At 41.6% G+C, this 24,229-nt stretch overlaps 2 protein-coding genes across 2 annotated transcripts in view; one reads left to right on the forward strand and one right to left on the reverse strand.

Annotated features, from left to right (window-relative positions):
- kcnh1a (potassium voltage-gated channel, subfamily H (eag-related), member 1a) overlaps positions 1-5,740 on the forward strand; it is a gene marked incomplete at both ends in the record, with an annotated part of 33,411 nt that extends 27,671 nt beyond the window's left edge. Inside the window, one exon of the mRNA XM_084458613.1 lies at positions 4,877-5,740. Coding sequence (XP_084314739.1) covers positions 4,877-5,740 — 864 coding nt within the window. The remainder of the gene's footprint in view (positions 1-4,876) is intronic.
- Positions 5,741-8,268: 2,528 nt separating this feature from the next.
- On the reverse strand, positions 8,269-23,053 carry hhat (hedgehog acyltransferase; the record flags this gene model as incomplete). The annotated part of the gene is made up of 11 exons (XM_084458943.1): positions 8,269-10,202; positions 16,140-16,284; positions 16,391-16,592; positions 19,408-19,443; positions 20,653-20,803; positions 20,996-21,170; positions 21,632-21,844; positions 21,991-22,185; positions 22,389-22,502; positions 22,671-22,738; positions 22,933-23,053. 11 exons carry the CDS (start codon positions 23,051-23,053, stop codon positions 10,117-10,119), a joined length of 1,506 nt encoding a protein of 501 aa, XP_084315069.1. The 3' UTR covers positions 8,269-10,116.
- Between the last annotated feature and the right edge of the window lie 1,176 nt (positions 23,054-24,229).

The following is a 24,229-nucleotide window of genomic DNA, read 5'->3' on the forward strand; positions in this document are numbered from 1 at the left end:
TATAGTACTTTGGTAGAATAACTTGATTATATAGATTGTATAGGGTGAGATATATACACACGCCAAACTTAAGTGCAGGAGGCTTCATACATACTTGATAAACACATGTTTACAGAAGGGAAATATTTCTAGTATTTCCTCCCTATTAATCCTTTGGCCTGTCAGCGTCATACGCTGCAGTGACTTAATAGTCAACCTAGCTAAGTAGTAGTCAGCACGGGCGCCAGTCAATGGTTTCATCAGGGCTAAGTAGATTTTATTGCTTTCTGCCCAGCATCTAATCACTGACAGAATAGAATAAGTCAATAAAAGGTTTAAGAATAAATGGCAGTATCATGTATTTTTAGTCATAATTAGCATCCACAGCTCAGAATATGGATTTGTGATAACGCTTAATAATCACCCTACTCTAAGTAATAGTTAGCATGGGTGTCAGTCAGTGGTTTCAATCACTGTAGATCTCAACTTTCTGCCTAGAGAGGAATGCCTGGCTATGAGGTACTGTAATACTTAAAGACAATGCATTCTATAGTTTATATATATTCAATTCAATCTGTTGCCATCGATTGATCATATTCTTGGTTTAGTAGTAAAATGTAATATTGGCATGGCAATGAAGCTTTACACATTACGCAATGCAATGATGCAATACTCCAACTCTGAGTTATGGATCGATTGCACGGCAAATGTACTTCTTAGCACTCTTACCCTTACACTACTGTATGCCTGAAAGAACCTCTCACTGATATCATTGGTATCTATTCTATGTTCAAGATACAAGCAGAAGTTTGGCATCTTCCGTAACAGGAAAGTGGACGTGGGTTTCAATAGGCGGTATGCATGGAAGCAATCTCTATAGCATGGCCTGCAAAGACATGGCCCACAGAAGGCTCTCATCAGCCCACCAGGTGAAGAATAAAAATGTAATGTTGCATCCGCAGTTATTTTTATACAGCCTTACATTGGACACTGTTCCCAGGCGTAACAGGGGTGGCTCAAATAAACCATTAAAATATGCAAATGAGAGGGGATATTGTTGAAACTACAATTATGAGGTGTTTAGGCATGTGCAGAAGAGAGTAGCATGCAGCAAAACAAAGTGGATACGGCCCTATTACTTATTTACAGCCATTACAAGTCATTCTGGCCCACATAAAGTGATTTGGTGAAGACCTGCTACCACAAATGAGTTGGACACCCCTCTTCTGCAGTTTCATTCAGCAATTTGTGGGCGAAGAGTATTGACTATTAAGTTAGTATCCGAAGCAAATTTGTCTTAATAATACCATTAGAATGGCAACCTATTTTCAAAGGGCCTAACTTGGCACAGGTGATGAGGAACTGATTGAACATCTATGCTGTGGTTACTGCTCTACCGCTGTACCAGCTGGGACCAGAGGCTCATCTCAGCTCTGTGGTGTTTGTGTATTTTGAATGGTTGGGTGCAAAGTGGAAGATAAAATGCTACGATGATGTCAGTGACAGATGGGCCAATTAAATTACTAATTCACTTAGATATTCAAATGAAACGTGGACAACATGCAGACCACAAAAGCACTGCAGTTGCACATGCCGTACTGTACTTAGGTGAGCAAGCCTGCTAGCCATCAAATGGATAGGACATTAATGTAGCGTTTGACATTTGAAGTACCATCATTTTAGAACTTACATTACGTAATTGTACAGTATAAGATATTTTAAGGTTAATCAACAGATTTGTAATATTTCAGATTCAACTGCAAATCAATGTATTGGATAAATGTTACAAATCAACAATTTATTCTACTATACAGACTACAGACTGTTACCTACTGTTACCTACTGAGTGCTTTTGTCTATACTTACCAGGTAAACAGCATGCCTGCTTTACAGAGATGTTTTGGGCGTACAGTATTACACCATTGGCTCCAACACACTTAAAAGGTTGGGAAAGGGGAGTGCCACATTCTGTCTGCATGTGCAATAAAATCTACAGTTGAATCACTGCACTGACAGGCTAATCTTAACCCCCCCCAAAGCCCCCATCTGATCTCTCTCTGCCTGCTCCTGCAGTGTCAGCACAAACTCTGCTGGGATTAAACCTGCTGAGCGGCCATTCTCACAGACATCCTTACAGGCAGCAACAGAGAGCTAAACAACGCAAGACACTGCGCAAGAAACAATTGACCTTAATGAAGCAATATAACACATTCAGAATTTTCTACAAGTGGAACTCATATATTGTCTGTGGGAATTTCTTTTAGCATGACAGTAATATTTTATAATTTCCAAACTCCATGATTTAAAAGAGCAGAAATTGATAGAGGAAAGAATGGGAAGAATGAGGGAACACAGAAAGGGTGGGAATGGAGAGAGGAGAAGTGTGTTCTGACTGTCAACACACCCTTTTCCGACAGAAGTTGCAGTGACAGGCTTCGTGTCCTGCCTCTGCAGTGTATTTAATGGCTGAGGGCAGATTTATTGGCCTTAAATAAACTTAGGTGATTTATGAAGACAGCCTGCCTCCCTCTGAACAGCATCAATCTCACCTAGGACTGGACATATGTATGAAAAAAATGTCTTGTTTTATCAGACCATTTCCTGTGCCTGGACACAATACCGAGCATTGACAGAGTGGTGTGCGCTAGGCTAATGTGAGATAGACCAAATTAACTAATGAGGAAGGATATAAATGGGGATTGGGGTGGGGTAACTTGGATAGAAGTGGAGTAAGAGCCTAGGCAATGAAAATACTTCTTTCTAGCAAACGATTATCCAATGTTAAAGTTTACACAGACAGCTTCTTTGATTTGACATATGAAATAAATGTAGATTGCACACTGAAATGGCTATAGAAAAATCACACCATCGGCATTTAGATAGGTTCCTTATTCGCCTTATTCACCTGGCAGCCATATTGGTCAGCAAAACAAAAAAGTTGTAGGTTCCTTATTCGCCTTATTCACCTGGCAGCCATATTGGTCAGCAAAACAAAAAAGTTGTATGTGGCACCTTTAATTTTTGAACCTAGGACTGGATAGATGGTGGGAATGACTGGGATTGAATGGGCCTGACATTATGTTTGGCAACAAATCACACGTTTGGGTTTGGCTTGTTTCTAAGGTTGCTCTGCCTCTGAAATGCTGCCCTTATTGGCGTGTTGTGCCACTCCCCACGCTACACAATGCTAGCTTTTGTGCATCCTTCCCGAGGGTTGCCACTTTGTGAGTCACCCTTTGGATCACAGCTCTTTGGTTCAGGCACATCTTGTTGTGCTGACCATAGTTGAGAGCATCCTACAGTACTGTATATGGCATATCAGCCTGGCTTGGCAACCTCAGTGTGCAGCTAAAAGCCCAGATTACCCGACTAACACAGAGAGCCATGAAAGTCATGGGCGTCAGGTAGCATCCCATACTCCAGGCAGTCTTTGATGAGACAGGCCCAAAGAATAATTTCAGACCCCACCCATGTTCTCCACCCTGAGTACCACCTTCTACTCAGATGCTTCAGAGTACCCCAGAGCAGGCTCAACCGCTTTAAGAACTCCTTTATCCTGCCTGACTCTCCTGTCCCTCAAAGCCCTATGGCAAGTTAGCCAGAGACTAGCCCCTGCTTTCAAACTCCACACATGTACAGTTTATGATGACTCTGATGATGAGGCTGCTTCACTCTTACTGCACATATTACAGTATGTCCACCATTATGATGACTATGGGGGTGTTGTACAATGGGCAGTGTGCAATTTGTTGTTGTTATTCATATATTTTCTTCCTTTTAAAATGTTATTAAGAAAAAATAGCATTACAGTATTAGTATTATTTTATGACTAAAATACACCCCCTTTAGGTTACAGCATTCTCAGTAGGCTTTTGGAACACACTCAAGCTTAATTAGTACTGTACATGCAGACCACGTGCAATGTGTTTCCAGTACTGAACTCTTCTTCAGGCAGAAAATGGTCTGCATCTACTAATGAAGCCTATGTGTATGTTCCTAAGCCTACTGAGAATGCTGTAACCTAATGGGGGTGTATTTTGGGCATAACATAATTATTATGGGATCTGGCCATATTCGGATCTTGCGAGACCAGGATCTTGTGAGACTCAGCTACACCAGAACTGCAAGAAAGCGCGAGACCTGCCAGCAGCTCACTCAAATACCCTCGACCACTTCGTCAACCGAGATCCTGCGAAAGCGAGCCTATAATCTTTAAATTGTTTAAAGGAGTAGTAAAGGGAAAATGCATGTTTAGCCCTGTTATATACAATGGTTCAGATCAAAAAGTTGACAAAATTAGCACTTTTGAGAAAGTCTGATAATTGCTCTACCACCGTTTAGGTGATACAATGGATGTGGGTGGGCACGTGAAAAATCTTTCAAAAACTCTAGATTTCAAAGACAAGAAGCTCACCGAGGGGGTAATTGGTGTCCGTTGGTGTTCTGACATCAAATTTGCGCGAGATCGGAATCAGTTCAAACGGAAGTTTACACACGTATGTGCTGCGACTATAGTGCTGCAGATAAGAAAGGGAGAAATACACATGTGCCAAGCTTGTAGCGTCATACCCAAGAAGACTTGAGGCTGCCAAAAGTGTCTCAAAGTACTGAGTGAAGGGTGTGAATACCTATGCAAATGTAATATTTCCTTCTTTTAAAAATAAAAAAAAAATTTGTAAAAAATTATAAAACTTTTTTTTTTACTTTGTCATTATGGGGTATCGTGTGTAGATTGATGCGAAACCAAATGAATTTAATACATTTTGGAATAAGGCTGTAACAACTAAATGTTGAAAAAGTGAAGGGAAGTGAGTACTTTTTGGATGCTCAATGATCATAATTGTGAACTGTGAACATAATTGTGAAAAGCCTTTCTTCTGTTAATCCTTTCTTTCAGATCGTTTTTCGAAAGATCAGTGACGTGAAACGCGAGGAAGAAGAACGCTTGAGGAGAAAACACGAGGCCCCCCTGAACCTCCCTCCTGACCACCCCGTGCGCCGGCTTTTTCAGCGCTTCCGGCAGCAGAAGGAGGCCCGTAGAGCTGTTGATGATGTAGACACCTCCGAGCACGACCTGGAGAAAGGCTCGGTGTATGTGGAGCCTATTCCTGTTAAGGACGTCATAGCCACCACCAGTATTGTCACAGTAACAGAAAGCCCAGCAACACCCATTCCCTCGGTCTCTGTTGCCTCCACCATCTCTGGCCCCTCTGACAAGGCCAAGCTCCAGGCACCGCCTACTGTTGCCTTAGTAGGTGGCCGGTCTTGTGAGCCTGTTAAGGTCAAAGGTTGGGGCCGCTTCAAGGATTCCATGGCCAAGGCTGACAATTGGAACAAGGTGTCCAAGGCAGAGTCCATGGAGACCCTTCCAGAGAGGACCAAGGTTGACGAGTCGCAGACATCTCTCAAGAAGACCGACTCGTGTGACAGCGGTATCACGAAAAGCGACCTTCGGCTGGACAACATGGGTGACAACTTCCGCAGCCCCACACAGGACAGAAGTCCTGTTCAGCCCGAGGCCAAGCATGCATTCTACCCCATCCCGGAGCAGACGATCCAGGCTTCACTCCTTGAGCTCAAGCTGGAGCTGAAAGAGGACCTCAAGGACCTGAATGCTCGTATGTCCAGCCTGGAGGGCAAACTTACAGAGGCGCTTCAGCTCCTGAAAGCCAGGAAAGCTGCTGCCGGCTCACCCAAGCCACTGTATGAGATCTCCCGGCCTACCTCACCAGAGGTAGATAAGGAGGATATCTTCTCTTAAAGAGAGGAAGGCGCTTGTGAGATTGTGAGAAGCAGTTGTGAACACTGAGCTCTGGTTTAACTCAGTTGATGTCCAACAGCAGGTGCCTCACTGATGCCAATGTATGCATTGGTTGATTGAAGACCACTCCGATGAGGGTAACACTAATGCTGTCATGGAAGACCTTGTGGTTTTAGCCCTCTGGGCTGTGATTAGAGTGCTGGTCAACAAGGATACACTAGAATGTGGTAGAATCTGCCCAGGCCATCTTTGGTTTGATAACAAAGGAGTATTACAAGCTAATTAAACTTGATGAGACAAAGTATTTTCCTGCTACACTGCAGGAAGGACCTTCTTTTTCTTTCAGAATGTTAACGATCAAAGCAATACTGCAAGCGCTATTGTTTATGTTTATCGTTTTAAGATCTCCATCTCTACACTACAGACATGTCTAGTGGGTACCTCTTGTTGCATCAGATGGCCTACATTTTATCACTCAACAACTCACTGTGCTTCACCAAATGGCTTTATGGCTGGTACACACAGTCCCTTTCTCCCTACACAGATTGCTTAATTGGTTGCTTGCATCCTTGATAATTGGTTACAGTGCCAATGTTTTAAGACATCCTCAATTTTCATATTCCTTAATCCTCAAACAGCATCTAGCTTTAAATAATTTGAGCTCAATTAACAGACTATGTAGCCTCAATCAAAGAATGTATGGTCAAGCTATCACATATTTTGAGAAGAAACCTGATGGGTGTCCGAAAATGGGATCATGATATTGATTATACTGTACATGGTAAAATACATGGTAAAATATCTTCATCGCCCAAGCAAGTTTCAAGTGACAATATATATAACCCAAATAAGCAGATGAACTGAGAGAATTGCATGTGTTGATGACATTGCTAGCTAAGCAATAATTGTGCATTGCTGTGTTAGCACAATGTACTAGTTTGTGTCTTTAAAATACTGAGAAGTGAATGTAGAGGGAATAGCTTGTTTATTTTGAACACATTGAAAATACTATACAGCCTTCCCCAAAAGACCATGGCATACACATAATGTATTGGCAACACATGAAGTTTGACCTATTCTAAAAATAATTGGTGAATAAAAGCATATCATAGAATGGACCAAGGAGACTATCTTAATTAACTTCGACCTTAAAGAGGCAGCTTGTAAAGTGGCACCTTTCAAAAACATCCTGAAAGATGTTTCAATTTAAGGCCCAGCCGGTTGACCAAGGGATCAAGTCCTCTATAGCTTGTTTTCATTGTTAGGAATGACCAAGTGTGTCCAGTGAACCGGTTTAACATGCTCAAATGTGTAATTAAGCATGTGGACAAGGCTTTCCTTGTTGGATGTTCTAATATAGCATACAGTAAAGTGAATTTAATGCGCAAGTCAAATATTTGTTTGAAATCTCCAATATGACAGTCCAAAAATGACTCGCATACATCTGTATTTGGCTCAAAATATTGATAATAGGCGATATGTAGTTCTTCTTCGATGGTGGCATGTACACTGGAAAGGTTTGATAAGCGCTGCAATACAGTACAAAGTATATCATGTGTCTAGGAGGGGATGTTGTATATGAAACTACTCTATGCATTACAATGCTCAAATGTTTCAATATAATATAGCATGTTTCTGTCAAGTGGGTGTTCTTCCAACATGCCTTTGGGTAACTACATTGTCATTTGACTAATTTATTGGTTATGTATCCATTTCACAGTGTTCAAAACTAAATTGACTAAGGGGGTTAGTAATTCAATATTTAACTTCATACAATGAACATTAATGTTAACCTTGCTCATGCTTTGCATTTATAGAAGTGTAAATGCCGATAACCAACCTGGCATGATAAGAGACCAGTAGAGAATGAATAATAGTGGTGGGCACTATCTATAATTCAATACCAGAAGCTTCACTTTGATTAAGATGCTCCATTACCAAACACCTTGGTTCCCCTCCTGCTGCTTGTCTCATCAGAAAGCTATTAAGGCAACAGTGCGACATTGTCAACCAACAGCCTGCGAAACTGGTCTTTAACAGTCTCCAGCGAGTTTCCTACACATACTGTAAAGTGTCTTGTTTGATCAGCCCTAAGAAGTCAGTCCACACTGCAAAGCCTGCTAACTAAAAGGTGGGTTTATGTTTTTAAAAGCCACAAATAGGACAGACAGCGGCAGTAAAGGTATACAAATGTATGAAGTCTAACTAACCAGCATTATTAACAGTACATCGAATCAACTATTAGTCTGTAATACTGTGAATGTGACTATTACAGTCTGTCGGTTTGTACTATAATTTGCTGACCAATTTACTGTAGATAAGATTCTAGTCAATGACTGAGTTAGCTTTACATTTATGCTTTTTTATATATATTTTATTAATGGAAGCGAAGATTCACAATATGGATATCATTACACAAAGGTACAACTGTCAACAATAATAGATTTTCTTTATCAGTGCCCACCACTAGTTAACACATTTACAGTATATATTTAGTAGAAATATATTTAGAAATTTTCTTCGCTAGGTAATGAATAACCCGTTTTCTATGTGAAGTTATTGGGGTTACATCACAGAACTGAAGGATATTTAGACATATAGTCCAGTTTGATACAGAAGCAATCTGCTTATTCAGCTGGTACTTCCTGCATGAACTAAGCCTTTTTGTGTACCACTTTGTAAAGCATCCCAAATACCTCCTTGTCCTGTCATGCACCAAAATGAAAACCAATTTATTGTTGCACTTTTGAAACATGTGAGCATGAACACTAGTTGAATAATGTAACTATTTTTGTGGTTTGCTGCTGAGGGGAGATGCCTTGTAGCACTATGTACACATTTTGGAATATATTTAGCAGAAAGAGACAAGAGGTCAATCAAATATAAGGATATTCATGTGATTTATGCACATGTCAGTATGTTAATACATTTCCTGTGATACTTGTAAGCACAAAGGAGAATTTGTAATGTAAATTACTATTTATAACAATAAATATTTTATACAAATCTTGTTTCACATGGAGAGGTTTGTTTAGTATAATAAATCATTTACACGAATAGCAACATGATGGCTGCATCACCATTGCGGAAATTTGGTGAATGAATGTTATTAATGAATGTTGAATAAACTTAACTTTCAATAGCCCGTTACCCACTACAGCTCTATTTCTGTGCAGGCAATTCAGGGTATGCTGAATCTGAGACCCTCAAAGAGAGATTACGTCCTGTAATTTCTACTGTACGAAAGAAGTGTTGGAAGTTCTTCCATTTGAAATATACTGTATTTTGGAGTTCTCACTTAAGTTAGCATCTCCCTACGCACCTGAAAATGCTCTGGTAATGAGCAATCCCTTAAATCCCTCCTGAGTCTTCTCCCCAGATGAAGAAAAAGAAAAGTAGAGAGGGAAAACATCCTAACAGATTGAGGAAAAAAATAGGGAATTATTATTAGAGGAAAAATTAGAAATACAGTACCCCATGAGGTCAGATTAAGAGGCTCTCGTGAGGTGGACCAGGTGGACATTTGGCACATCATTAAACAAAAAAGCACAGATGACTTAACAGGGTAAACAAAAGATGGATGGGCCTCTCTAAGTCATTACGCATGATGAAATTATTTTTGCACATGTAATCCTTCGCTAATAGGGTTGCGTGTCTTATCATAAGCTATTTAAGATTTAATGCTGCACATGTATTCTCTTGGCAAAGCTTGTTACAGAGGTCATCACAGATAAAAGTCCTTTCAGAGTTCTAATGAAGCAGGATTCCTAGGGCTAATCTGATTTAGCACCCCAGTTCAAATGAGAGATAAATATAGGATTAGCACAGCTAATGCTAACCAAGGAGCTTCTGAAATTAATACTCCTTGGCTACCCGTTTCAAACATTAATACAAGAACAGTCCACAGGCAGTTTAGTTGCTCACTGCTAGAGGAAATGCATGTAGATGCTGAGGCTGTATTATGTATTGTCAACACGCTTGCATACCTTAAGGGTTTCTAAAACATTTGGGACTTGTTACATTACTCAAGATGACATTCATAATTGTAAATCACAATTGAATATGGTTGGACTGAACATGCCTTAGAAAACAGCTGAGTGTAATTCGTGTTTCATACCTTATTTAACAGTGTCACCCGATTATAGTAGTGATGCACAAACAGAATACCACAATAACTTAAAAAACAAAACAAAGACTGTAAATCAGAAGACTAAACCTCAGCATTTCAGTTGTTGCATGGATGTGAACACCAAATCAAAACGCAGGATATGGATAAAACGTAAGTGTGTCAGATAGCTTTTATCCTAAATACATAGCATTTTCTTTCAAGGACCGGCAAGTAAGCATTTCTCTTCCCAAATGCAGAAGGAGATGACTCAGGATGGGTTGTGATTCCACTCCAGACCAATCTGAGCAAAGCAGTAGAGGAAGGCCAGCATGGGTGGTCCCATTGTGGACCAGCCTGGAAAGACAAAGACATGTTTAGACACACTTATATGTACTGGTATGTACATTACTTCCACAGATCCCCTACAGTAGGTCCAATCGATATAAATCAAGTGTGTCAATGAGTAAGATGAAATAAACTCCTCAAAAATAGTTCAGAAACGTTATTTCGGTCTATTATTTCTCCCTTTTACTAATACCAATTGGTATTGTATTTTCTATCGTTGCAAAGCCTGATTACCTTGACAACAAGGTACTGTACAACTTGTAAGGATCGTGCATTCGCGGAATGAGCATATGAACAACGTATGAGTAGTGTCCCCAAAAAATGTGCCAAAATCCATTCACTCTTGTTTTGAGCTTCAAGTGCTGCCAGTTGTGTGCCAGTTACAGGTGTATGACTTGTCAATTCTGCATACAAAAGACACAAGCGTGCAATACATAACTACCAAGAGTTTGTGGTTGGTTGTTTACTTGAAACACGTGATTCAAGAAGGGTAGTTATTTGGGAGCGCTTTTGGAGCTTCTGACGTGACCACATGGGTACAAATTTAGACATTTAGATAGCTACCGTTCTTACTAACTAGCTAGCTACAGCTCTAGCAAGCTAGCTACTGTACCTAGCTAGCCGCTAGCATCACTGTGGACACAAGCACCACACATGGACACAAGAATGAGGTAGATTCACTAGGTTGGATCCATGAGTGAAATAACTCGGACGGCGGAGTGGGAGCTCTCCGCATATCGCAATACCCCTGCGTGGCCCTCGCGCCTCCATGCATTTTGTGCTCTCCCCTGTACACGACCAGCTGCCGACCTGGTGCAGCCAAAACAACCTGGAGCTCAAACCCTCTCAAGACAGTGGAGATGATTGTAGACTTTAGAAAGAATACACCCCCCTCACACATCATACTGAATGTTGACTCCTTCCACTTCCTGGGCACCACCATCTCCCAGGACGTCTAGTGGGAGCTGTACATCCCTCACCCAAAAAGTACAACAGGGGATGCACTTCCTGCGGCAGCAGAAGAAATCCTACATGCCAGAGGCAATGATGGATGGCACTCTTCTACACCTCCATCATCGGGTCCATCCTCACCTCCTCCATAAGTCATTTTTCACCCAAGCCCCTTGTCATCGCAGAAAGATTCAGATTTCACAAGCGCAATCAGGAAGAGTGAGTCGGTCACCATGTTTGTTGCAGCATTACGCAAGCTAGCAGAACAGAGTTTAAGGATGTGTTAAATTATACATTGAGAGATTGTGTGTGGATTACAAAATGAGGCAGCACAGAAGACATTACTCACAGAAAGCAACTTAACTCTGGAAAAAGCCATCAATGTCATTGTAACAATGCAAATGGTATCAAAAGAAGCCCAGCATCTAAATGCCACAGGCAGAGTGAACCAACTCAACAGCGATAAACCACCCGCGCCAGGCCCATGTTTCCGTGCATCATCATAACGAGGACCATGTTGGAAACAAGTGTCTAAGTATGCTTTTATCATGCTATCCTCTGGGATGTACTGTTTCTTTGTACTTTTACCCAATAAATCAATCAATCAATCAATCAATCAATCAATCATGCTGGTGTATAGAGATGTCCTGTCATAGCTGCGGGAAAAAAGGACATGTAGAGTGGGCATGCCAGCATAAAAAGAGCACAGACAAAAGCTCAAAGTCTGAAAATAAAAGGGACACTGTAAAACACAAACAGAAATGTCCCTACAGTTAAGCATGAGAAGGAGCGATTCTTCAGAGGAAGAAGTTTCACTAAAAACGTGTCGATGAGAGCTTAGATATTGGGCTACACCCAAGTTGGAGGGACAGTCTGTGAAAATGCAGATGGATACGGGGTCAAAGGCATCATTAGTGTCATACAAAACCTACAAGAAAATATTTGAAGCATCTTCTACTACGTCCTTCCGACAGTTTTTAAGGCGTATACATTGAGTGCACATGATAGGGATGACAGATGCAACTGTTCAGTACAACAGGCAGACTGAAAAGCTTACAGCCTACGTCACTAGTTGACGTCATACTGCGATAATGGCTACAGAAAATCCGTCTGGACTGGCAAGCAGTAAGAAAGCCGCCACTTCCCTGCAGAGATACTGGGAAAACATGAAGAGGTTTTCTGTGATGAATTAGGCAGCATGAAACATATTACAGTGAAGTTACGTGTCAAACCTAATAGCAAACCTGATAGCAAAAGAGCTAGACCGGTGCCATATGCTCTAAGACCCAAGGTGGAAACTGACCTTGACGCTCAGTCATGTGAAATGTTAACCATTAACACACACACACACACAAGGGACTTTTTAGATACGGCAGACTGATTTTTGGCATCACATTGGCCCCGGCACTGTTCCAACAAGCAATGGATCAAATATTCAGCAGGTTGCCAGGAGTGCAGTGCTACCTGGATGATATTCTTTGCACCGGAGCAAACGATGAAGAACATCTGCGCAACTTGGATGCTACCCTTCAGAGGTTGAGGGATTACGGCTTGAGAGTCCGTAAGGAAAAATGTGAGTTCTTCCAATCATCGGTAGAATATCTGGGGCATGTGATCGATGAAAAAGGGTTACATACAGTACGGCACCATCCAAAGTCACAGCTGTCGTGGACGCACCTCCACCCCAGAACGTCAGTTAGCTACGATCCTTCTTAGGAACTATTACGAAAGCTTATTTTTGAATTCCTTGAAAGAAAGCTACCGGACATAACTTTCGTTTCTGCTTGAGGGGCAACTAGTAGTGTCCTCTATCCTAATTTTAAACCGCAAAAATATCCAAACTACAGCTGATCAGAGATTTCGTTAACAAGTGATTAGCAGCAGCAGCTTTGGAGATATTTGGGCTGTATGAAAAAACGCTGTATGAGGAGATCCTGGGAGAAAACTTGGGCAATTGGAATGGATGTTGGATGCTGTTGACATGACGTTATTCAACTGGAGATCAAGCAACGTTACATCCAACAGGATCTGTATTTATACCCTTGTCTGCTGTGGTTAGTCACTATTTCATGTTCTGAATTGACCCACCACTACTCTATAACATTTAGCTTGTAGCATCCAAGTTTGTACTTATATCTATGCCAAGCTAACTAGTTAGTATTATCCAATAAGGTGTATTCTAGCCTGAACATCAAACGCAGTCACCCCCCCCCCCTTTTTTTGGAAAACTCCCCAGATCTGCACGATTCATATGAATGACCCAATTGACTAAAAAAACGGCGATTGTAGCCGAAAGCCGACTAGTTTGCAGGTATGCTATAGAGAGCTTTTCTCCATGTCAGCCCTGCATGATAAACACTACAACCTAATCTGCCACCAACGCTTTATCTTAAAGCCCCTGAAAACCCAAATCCAACATTCCAACAATGTAATATAGGGTCTTCAGTGTTTCCCCTCGGATGGAGTTGTAGCAGTGGAGGTGAAGAATGTGCACGCGAAATCATGTAAAGTTGTTGAATGAAATTGGTAGTCTTCTAGTCGATCTAGCGGTCAATAAAATCGACCAAATGTCAAGAGGGGGACATCATTGGATTCCTCTCAGCCTACAGAATCGCACACTAGCCTGGTTTTGAGCAGGTTGGAGTCGAACTGCCCATTGACCGCCATTCAGGCTGAGGAGTGAAATACATTCCCCCATTGATTTTCTATCGCGGCGGGTTAGATACCCATATCTCGGTTTTTGTGGGGGATAGGCGAACAATATTCGAACAGGTGGTTGTACACTATGAGCCCTTTCAGGGCCTGTATGTGTTTTGTTTCTACTCTGAACCTGTGGTCCATATCGAGCGAAGTTCACCAACAGTCCCTCTGAGGAGAGCCCTCTCCTCTGCACATCTCACAAGCTGCGCCACGGCAAAACAGTGACCTCATTATTCCGCAACTCTCTCTTACCAAAATATGAACAAATTCCGTTAAGCCTTTCTTGAGATATTGTGTTCATCAGGCCAAAAACATTTTGTGAGGTCACAGTGACCTTGAACTTTGACCTTTGACCCCCACGATCTAAGCAGTTCATCATTGAGTGCCAATGAACATTTCTACCAAAAGGGAAGAAATTCGGTCAATGCGTTCCCGAGATATTGCATTAACAAACATCGTACGGACCCGAAACCTAGGCTATCGCCTGGCGGAGGCATAACAAGACCTAGGACCAGGGACCTACCTACTGCAGAGGCATAGAGACCTACTGCATATAGAAAAGGGATTAGAATAACATAGTAAAATAATAATAGGTTTACTGCACTTTTAGGCCTTAGTCTACTGTTATCAGCGAACAAGCAATAAGCAAACGGAGGACTTTTTTGCCTCTGGCAATGGAAGTCAATTTCCAGCGTCTGTTCATGAGAACAACATCCTGTTCCGGCCCAGAACGTGTTCTGAAGTAGAAGTTGAATTTTTATGATGGGACGGGGAAATAATGAAAAGAATGCTGATATAATTTGTGCCAACCAACCCAACAGGCACAATTACATATGGCCTTAATGCATTATTATTAGTCATCTCCCTGGAATAGCCTAAGCCTAGATTGCCAAAGTGCTGGTCCATGAATGGAAAAACTTTGTTGCGGCAATAGCCTGGCGCGGCGGCGGAATTGATTGATTTTATTAATTTTTTTATTAATTTTTTTGTTTTAATGGCGCAGCTTTGGGAGGGCAGACCCTCCTCTGCTTTCGCAACAGCGGCCCTACTTCAGCGGCAGCGTAATGCCGCTGCTAGATGCATATAGGGGAGAAACAAGTCTTATGTACATAAAAGTATCTAAAATAATTAGAAATTGGTTTCAATCCAAATTCAAAATATTGTCATGTACCTTTTTTGTAATGTTCCTGATAGTGAGGTTGAATTGGAGGCGGTTTGCTCAGACTTCATGCAGTTAAATCCACCAGCCAATCATAAAAAAATTTATGTCAGTTGTCCCACCCCAACAGGCCTCAATCTGCCTCTTTCAGTCTGAGCCAACTCGTCTCTAGGTAGTACAGTAGCTAGCTAACTACGTATACAGTATGTGCTGGTGATTTGGTTCCCCAAGTAGGGCAAGAGCATTTTTCAGTCTTTTGAAAGCACATTGATTGTAAGCTTTCAAATGATGTGCCATGCATTGAAATCGGGCAAATATTTGAAGAAGATACACATTGTATTTGAATCAAAAGGGTATCCTCGAGGCGTGCCAGCTTGTAAAGGGGCAGCCCTGTGCTTCTCAGGAAGGGACTGTAGCGTTCGAAGGAAGAATCACTGGAGCACACGTGGCATTTGAGGCCGTTTTATTAGGTGCAGATAAACAAGACTAACGTTTCGAAAATTACATCTTCATCAGTCATCTGACTCTGATGAAGATGTAATTTTCGAAACGCTAGTCTTGTTTATCTGCACCTAATAAAACGGCCTCAAATGCCACCTGTGCTCCAGTGATTCCTCCTTCATGCTTATTTGAATGTTGGTACACCTAAAAATTTAAAAAATCACCCTCCCCTCAAAGTTCGAAAGACTGACACACTAGGGGCTACAGCTAGCCCCGTGGTCCAGGGCTGAGGGCCTGTGCTGGGGCTGAACGTAACACTCTGGCTTGGGGATGAGGGCCTGATCTGGGCCGATAAGACAGCAGTGTTACAGCAAACAACAAGCTTAGTCAACCAGCTGACTCATCAAGCTTTTGTATCATAGATAATTTATCTATCTAGATAATTAGCTAGCTGTCGTAACCTTTTGAGTTGTGTTTAGGTAATTCTATGAGATAGTACGCATCTCTAGGTCATGTACTGCCAGCTGGCATTGTTGTTGCCAGCTAGCTTTTTCCAGAGATGTCAATCAGGGAGATGTCAATCAAAACATGATCTACCATGCCTACACAGTCTTGAGAAATGGTCTAAACAGTTCTGCGCTCTCCGAGTGCCCTTCTGGTATTGTTATTGCGTGTTTTAATGCGAGACAGCTCACCATGAATGATGACCCTATTCCAGAAGATCCTGCCGACGTGACTCCCTCCAAGGAAGACGAGGTTAGACAAGATGAGCATGGCTGTGGAAATGGCAGAGAGAAGGGCCAGGCAACGTCTTCTCATGGGTGCAGATAGCCAGCATTCCTGAGGAAGAGTAAGCCATCATTCGTTACTGTGCTCCAACACTGTGCTCTTGATAAAGATAAAGTCAATTTTGAGTAATAAGTGAACACATGACAATCCTACTTACAATTGAGGGCAGAATGAAGGACGAGGTGAGGAGAGTCTTCAGCCCATTCTCCACCAGAACCCCGGCCCAGTTCATCAGGGCCCAGTACTGCAAGTAGTCATGCCCACCATGCCAGAGACAGACGAAGCCAAAGGCCAGACCAGTGGACAGCACTTTACACAGAGGTCCATGGCGAGAGCCTCCCAAAGGGACATAGATATATCTGCAACACATTAGAAGAGGATATCTCTCTGAAAGACAGCAGCCACAGGAAGGGCAGTAATGTAGGTCAATTTACTGGAGATTTCTAGTAGAGTTCTCTGGTCTCATGGAACTGGCTTACTTCACTGATGATGTACTCTAGTGATGGCAGTAGCAGGATGAATTCTGAAGTGTACAGTTAATGTTTTGTAGTTGATCTGTTCAGTTTCCCCAAATATGTATTACAATATTCTCAAATAAAAACAATTTATATTTCAACCGATTGCATCATTTAAAATGCAATGTATATGAATACACACCAAAAATAATCCATCATAGCCAGGCATGTTCCTTCAACCAGCTCAATTTAATAATAATAATAATAATAATAATAATAATAATAATAATAATAATAATAATAATAATATCAGTAATCCTGCAAGAAGCTTGTGAAGCATTTACCACATGACTACTAAAATGACACAGTAGTGTACCAAAGTGAATTGGGTTCTATGGGAGGCCACACAAAATACCAACTTCTTTTAAAAACAAGAAATTCCTATTTTGGTCCATGATTCAATAGAGGTTTTTTGTGCCTCAGATTCTCTCCAGACTGCTACAACATGGACAGTTGCAAGATATTTGTATTACTTTTTTTGTATAAATGTTTATTCCAATGTTTTATATAGTGTTTTTATAAGAAAAGAAACAATGCCCAGAGAAATAGCTTAGCTACAGCTAACATTTTCTTTGGTGGCGGCCATAAGACTTTTGCACAGCACTGTGTATAGTATATGTATGTACTGTATGTGTGTGTGTGTGTATGCATGCATGTATGTATGTATATCTATATCTACGATACGATACGAAAACAATAACCCCAGATTTGAATTGCAGGTGGGTAGACCACTGGCGTGACATTATTGATGAGCATAAAGTACAAGTGGAGAGAGAGCAACAGGAGTGCCTGGTAAAGAGGCATTTACATGCCTGAAGAGAGGAGATCAGGGAGTGAATCATCTGGAGAATAATGTGAAACACCTACACACACTTCTGAGCAGCGACGCTTCAGACCAACTAAACGCTTTTAAAACTGCATCAACTCCACTTCAGCCCCACTTTATCCAAAGCCCAGGGGGTATATTATGCATCTCATTTTACAGCGGTGCCACTGTCAAAACTAATGTAATCAGAAATACTTTCCACATTAGGGAACAGAAAAGAATAAAAGTGAGCTTTGTGCTAGGGATAATACTGTCTCAAAAATGTCACGTCACATGATTTGAAGAGAAAGAGGAATATCCGCACACTGGATTACAGCTCCTAATACTTTATTCGAGCAACGTTTCGACCACCAGGTCTTCTTCAGGCAAAATCAAATCATTTCCATATTCCTCTTTCTCTTCAAATCCTGCATATTTATCCTGCCCCTGGCCTAAAGAGAGGTTGGATGTGCACACAGCTACTCAACCTTACTACATCTCACATTATAACATCACGTTTTATAGCAGAGTGTTTCTTTTTTTAAGCTGAAATAAAGATGCTAGAATGTACTAAATGCAGGTGTTTTCAGTGTGTTCAGCTGGCTGGGCATGACAAACAAATTTACAAATTCAGCTTTTTTGTCCATTGTCAAAAGCAAAAATAATAATGCTTGTTACTGAAAGTAGAAATGAGTGCATGCATTATGTATGTGTTTGATATGCGCATATTTTCCAGATTCCACACAATTTATTTCCAGCTAGAAAAGCCGTTCACCTGCAAACGAACTACATGATGCATCATCATAATGTACATGCAAATACACCATCCATCCCCACATCACTGGTTGAACATCATGTGCTTGAGTGGGTAACCTTTTGAAAGAAAGCTATGCTGAAAAAAAAAAAAAGGAACTTGCTGCTGTTTTGGCTAAAGCTGATGCTTATGTGCCAGGAAAAGTGGCACTTTGGTCTACCGAGCTGCTTGAGCATTAGTAAGAGAACCCCTCAGCATCCCACCCACATCCCTTACATCCCTGCACTCTCACACACGTGTAGGCACAGACACGCGCACGTGCTGACACACACACACACGCGCGCGCACGCACACATGCAGCACCTTCCTACCATCTTCCACTCATGTAATTGATCCAATGGGCCCAAGTACGCCAGAGGGAGAGAGAAAATTAATAGAGCTGAAAGAAAATTCCCTTTTCCTTTTAGCAGTAATTTTCTAATCCACTTTACCTTTATGAAAAATGTCCATTTAGTTAATTTAAGGTTGTTGAGCAGAGTCACGGTTGTGTTGGATTCTCCAGTCCCATTCAATGACTCATAACATGCAGTGAATCCATACTAGCCTGGATCAACGCATGTTGGTATTAGGGATAAGCCTTGTCATTCATTTATTACTGCCCAATCAGTGGCGGCGGAATCTGTTGTCTGCTCAATCAAATTCCATCCAGAGTACGTGATACAACAACCTAGCAACCGCTCCACCAAAGACAACTGTGATTGGTTTAAAGAAATACAGTGATTTGTCCCCCATGCCTGAATGGTAATGAGTCCAGCCAGACCTTTCTCCAGCTCTGGCACAGTGTGCACTAAGTGTGGGGATACATCTGGCTATGCTTCATACTGATGTGATGTATTGATATAAATTGTATATCATGTTACAAGACATTAAATATCAACATCATGTTTTAGCAGACCATAACAATTGCCCAAATTTTACATCACTGAAAACTATTTTGGCCGTTTGCATTCCCTCATTATTTACCTGTCTTTATCTGTGTAGTCAGAATTGTTAAATGAGTATCAATTTCTCTTAAATTAAGAGAAATAAATTAGTCTTACCTGATCAGCCATTGATACAGCCCCTCGTCGAAATGTCTTTAAAATAAATCATACAAAGAATCAAAATGGGAATGATATCAGAAATACATGAATAGTTTAATAAAAAGTTTCATGTTACTGCATTAGTCATTATCAATAGCATCATGTTACACTCAGGCAGTGAACAGCTTTGCATAGTTTTCAACAGCGGCTGTCAAAGGTAACCAATCAGATCAAGTGGTCAGTAGTAGAGAAGATCATATTAGGGAGTGATGCGTTTGACAGCTTTGCTTTTGTCAAGATGAAAAGCCACACACCAAGGCTGGGGATGAGGCCACTGATGGACAGTATTATGCCTGTCTGGGAAACCAGAGGTGAGAGAGGTCCTGATAACTCCATTTCTTAGAATAGTTTGAATAGTTTTGTGTGTGTATGTGTGTGTGTGTGCACACTATTGCAGGTACTCTCAAGATTCAGAGGCATTCCATGGAGATACTATGTGAAATAACAAAAGGTGTGTGCAATGCAGAGCAGCTGGGTAGAGGCTACACACAGGATGGGACTCAATCACATTAGTAACTTCTGTGTTCACACTGTAGGGTTTTCAATTCTGCTTATGGTTTTAGGAGAAAAAGAAAGATGTACATGTCCAGTAGTAGAGGATAAACTAACTTACTACATTAATTCCAATAGGCTGTTCCACAATGATACAATGTTGACTGAGGGCAACGTTCAGACAAACACTACGAAAAGGGTTCTTTTCAAAAGGTTCTTCAATTTCAAATGGTATACATTTTTAACTGTTGAGGCTATTGAGTATTTTCCATGAGTTTTGAAGTAAATTTTAAACAATAACTCTCTTTTTTAATTCCTTACCACTATGGTACAGTGCTTCCTGAAAGCATTGTGCCCTAAAAAGTACCCAAATGGCATCATAATGTGTACCATAGAAGGATATGGTAACTAATATTGGAGGTTAGTCCAGTCTTATTAGGGTAAAAATGAATAAACATACAGTAGCATGCCTTGTTTTCACCTACTCACAAATGAGTTTGTGTAATATATTCACATGGTTCAATTGAGTGTTTCTGTGTCTGGAGCTATCTATCCAATACTGCCCTCTGCAGCATGAACTTGACACAGCAGGAAACTTGGTCTTGAAATTGAAGGATATATTATTTCTCAGAAAGTCTAAAAATGCTGATCGATTTATCAGTTCTAGCATTAGCCAGTAATAAATCTTACGAGTGTGTACGTGTGTCTCACCTCCACATTCCTGTGAAACTGTGCATGATGCTCACACAGCGAGGAAGCTTTGGTGGGACCAAGCAGTCCAGCGTAGCCAGTAGAGATGGCAAACCAAAGAGAACCAAGTATTTGACATAGAAGAACTGGACAAGGGCCAAGGCCAGTCCACCTGGTGAAGGGAGAAATGGAGAGAGAGGGAGGGAGAGAGAAAGAGAGAGAGAGAAAGAGAGAGAGAGAGAGAGAGAGAGAGAGAGAGAGGGAGAGAGAGAGAGGAGAGTTACACCCTCCAACATGTGTCACATTTTTATACAGGATGAAAGCAAAGAGGGATATAGGCCAGCAGAGCAGACTACACACTTACCTAAGGCCCATGGAGGAAGTATCTCCAAATAGGTCTCATTGGCCTGAATTGCGTGCATGTACATAAAGTGAATCATGTATTCTGCGATAAGCCACCACACAATGATCCTTCCTGCTTTGGCCAGGAACGGGAGGGCGGTCCTCACCCCACCATTCTCCTCAGCAGGTCTCTGCATCTTCAGGAGTGACAGTGAGGAAGATGATCACATGTTGATGTAACAGAGACCACACCTAGGCCGTCGGCCCTTCTCAGACTTGACCTCAACTTCCTGACAACCCTTCTCACTCAAGCCTGACATTTCTTTTCAGAGTGAGATCATCTATTTGGAAAGGAAACGGTATGTCAAGTAAAATGAAAGCACCAAAGCGTTGTGATTGTGAACAATCCGATCTCTAGTGATAAGATTTGGAATTATCCCTCTTTAAGACACACCATAGAAAGAGCAAACCAGATAAATGGGTAGGGTTGTTAAGTGCAGACCGTGTACAGTGGTGAAAGGAAAAGATACTAAAGAAATGGCCAAAATGATTTCTATACGAGAGCCAACAGTCATCGAAGGCAGGTACAGCTTTCCTTAATAGTTCCAAATAGTGCTATAGTTTTCATTGCCCATAATGTAATTTGCTCCTCCTTTACCTGTTGGATGAAGTCGTTGAAGGTGAAGATGGGTCCATTGTAGAACAGAGGGTGGTAAAATGAATAAGCAGCCAACCAATAGAGTTGAGCTAGTCCTCCTGCCTCTAGGGGGCGCCAGCATTGCTCAAGGCTGAAACTGATGAAGCGGAGGCCACAAACCGCAACACTGAAGATCAAGAGGTAGTACTCTTCCTCCGACTTATACCAACCTCTCTGTGGGAGACAAAGGTATGTTTGTTCAATTTGCTGTAGCATGTGCATTAGGGCATCGCTATCCACTGTGCTGTCGTGATACCATGGAATCCCATTCATTGGACAACTGAGATTATGTAGATAACTTTGTTAGTGGTCTGACTCACTTGCAGCTCCTGCAGTGGGTGAATGTGGAGGGTGGAGAGCAGTAGCAGACCACAACTCCAGGAAATGGCAGGTTTACGCAGCTGGGCCACAGCCAATGAGAGACCTAGGTGGACCATCAACACACCCACACCTTTAACCCCTAGAGTACCACAGGCGACCAGGAGGCCATAGGCTGACAGCACCGCCACCCTGAGCTGCTGGGCCAGAAACAAAACAGTTTACAGTTATTAACGGTTACTTGAATTAGTAGCCTGATAGATAGGAACTAAATACAAGCATTTACACAGCAACTGCTGTGTACAAAACTGCATGACACGTCACATTTTACAGCACCCTTCATAGCACTCATGTTCATGTCCTTGCAGAATGGTAAAAGAAAAAGAAAGAAAAAAGTTACCCTAGGAACAAAGATTGTGGCCAATCTAGATACCACAGCATGGCCAAATAGAGTCCACAGCAAAGACTTATTGGCCCAGTCACTCCAGAAACTCCACTCAAAGTCTGTGGGGTCCTGACAAAAATAATACTGCATATTACTGCCCTGTACATGAGGCTCATTCCTCCTGTCACATTAACACAATCAACACCACCACAGGTATGCTCTCAACTGACATCAATTGATAAATTGACAGTACTACTGAACATATTTTTTGGCTACTTTGGTTCTGGACATGCTTACCTTTTTAGACCCCCTAATTAGAAACCCTGTCTCCAGTTGGAACTCCCTGTCCAGCCCTGCTTCATGTTCTAGGAAAAGATAGGACATTTGTGTGGTCTGTGTCACAATGTGGACATACAGTTAAACAACATATAACTAGACAGTTGGATGGTTCATCTCAGCGAACACATACTACACGATGTGCTAGAAGTTAGTGCAGAATGTTGACTCTCCAAATACTGCTCACACACGCACAACAGACAACTCACTGAAAAAACCTTACCTTTCGAGAATCTGTGCAGTTCATAGAAGGAATAGAAATGAGAGCCGAACGAAAGCACCCAGTACGCGCAGATCTCAGAACGGGGCAAGGCTGCAAGGTGAGACTTCGCTTTGGAGGCCATTCCCAAGTTGGTTTGCGTCATATTTCACCATTCTAGTAGATGGAGCTGGCATTATTCATTAGACCCATTAAACTAATTGCCCATGCTCACTTCTGGTATGCACGTTTAGATATGCATTTCCACATCAGACATGGCATGGCATGTACCTACGTGTTTGGAAACGTTGAATGTGCTTTCCTCAATAGAGGGGATAGTGTTTATAACAACTGGATATATTGACCCAAACATTCGAGCGTCACCAGTGGGGCTTGAATCATTGTAGCCTGCGTACCTAAACTATCTTCCTAGATAGATAACGAGCTCAGTTAGCCTTCATTTAGTGAGCTACAGTTGGTCCACACCTAGACTACAACGATACAAACGCTCACTAGATAGAGTAATGACTGCAGCAGTACTCCCTTTGCATAGTGAAAGACCGCACAGAACAGCTCAGTTACTGTTTACAATTTCTGGCAGCACGAGATTTCCCATTGGCTACGTCGGGAACTGTGATCTCGCGGTCGTTCCGTGAAGCCAGCGCCACAATGGTTTTCAAAATAAAGGTCCCGCAAATATACGGTATTTGTCATTTCCCTGTACTGTAATTTCAAGATCCCTTTATTCGCCATGTACATGATTTACACATAGGCCTACAAGGAATTTAACTAGGGTAATGGCATACGCTGATGAATATGACATAGGATAGGGTGCAGAACATGACAAGACAGTGCAAAGACATGACAGTGCAAATATAAAATACAATGCGCGTAACCAATAAAAAGAAAGGCACAATGCAAATTAGATTTGATTCCTTTTATTTGTCACTGGCTCTAATTTAAAGCCTATGGCTTTCCCTCTTACAAGATGTTTTCACAGAACTTCAGCCTGACAGAGCATATGTTTTATTCTAGCCTATAACCCGGTTGATTACCATTTCATGTAGGTCTGTATTTATCCCAATGATGATCAGCTCCCTTCAGAGCTTGGATTGGCAAGAGGTCATCAGCAATTGCCATCACAGCTATGGACAATGCGTCCCCAATCATCTTTTCTTCTCCTCAGTCGCTCATCTTCATTCCTCTCCTTGTCACAGATATTTCTGTGTAGGAGATGATGGTCAAAACTCTTGGGAACTTCCTTGAATCGTTTCATTCATTGGCACTGATCTTACTTGGGCAGAGGGAGACAGAACCTAGC

Source organism: Borostomias antarcticus (assembly GCF_949987555.1).
Source record: "Borostomias antarcticus genome assembly, chromosome: 25".
Taxonomy (NCBI): domain Eukaryota; kingdom Metazoa; phylum Chordata; class Actinopteri; order Stomiiformes; family Stomiidae; genus Borostomias; species Borostomias antarcticus.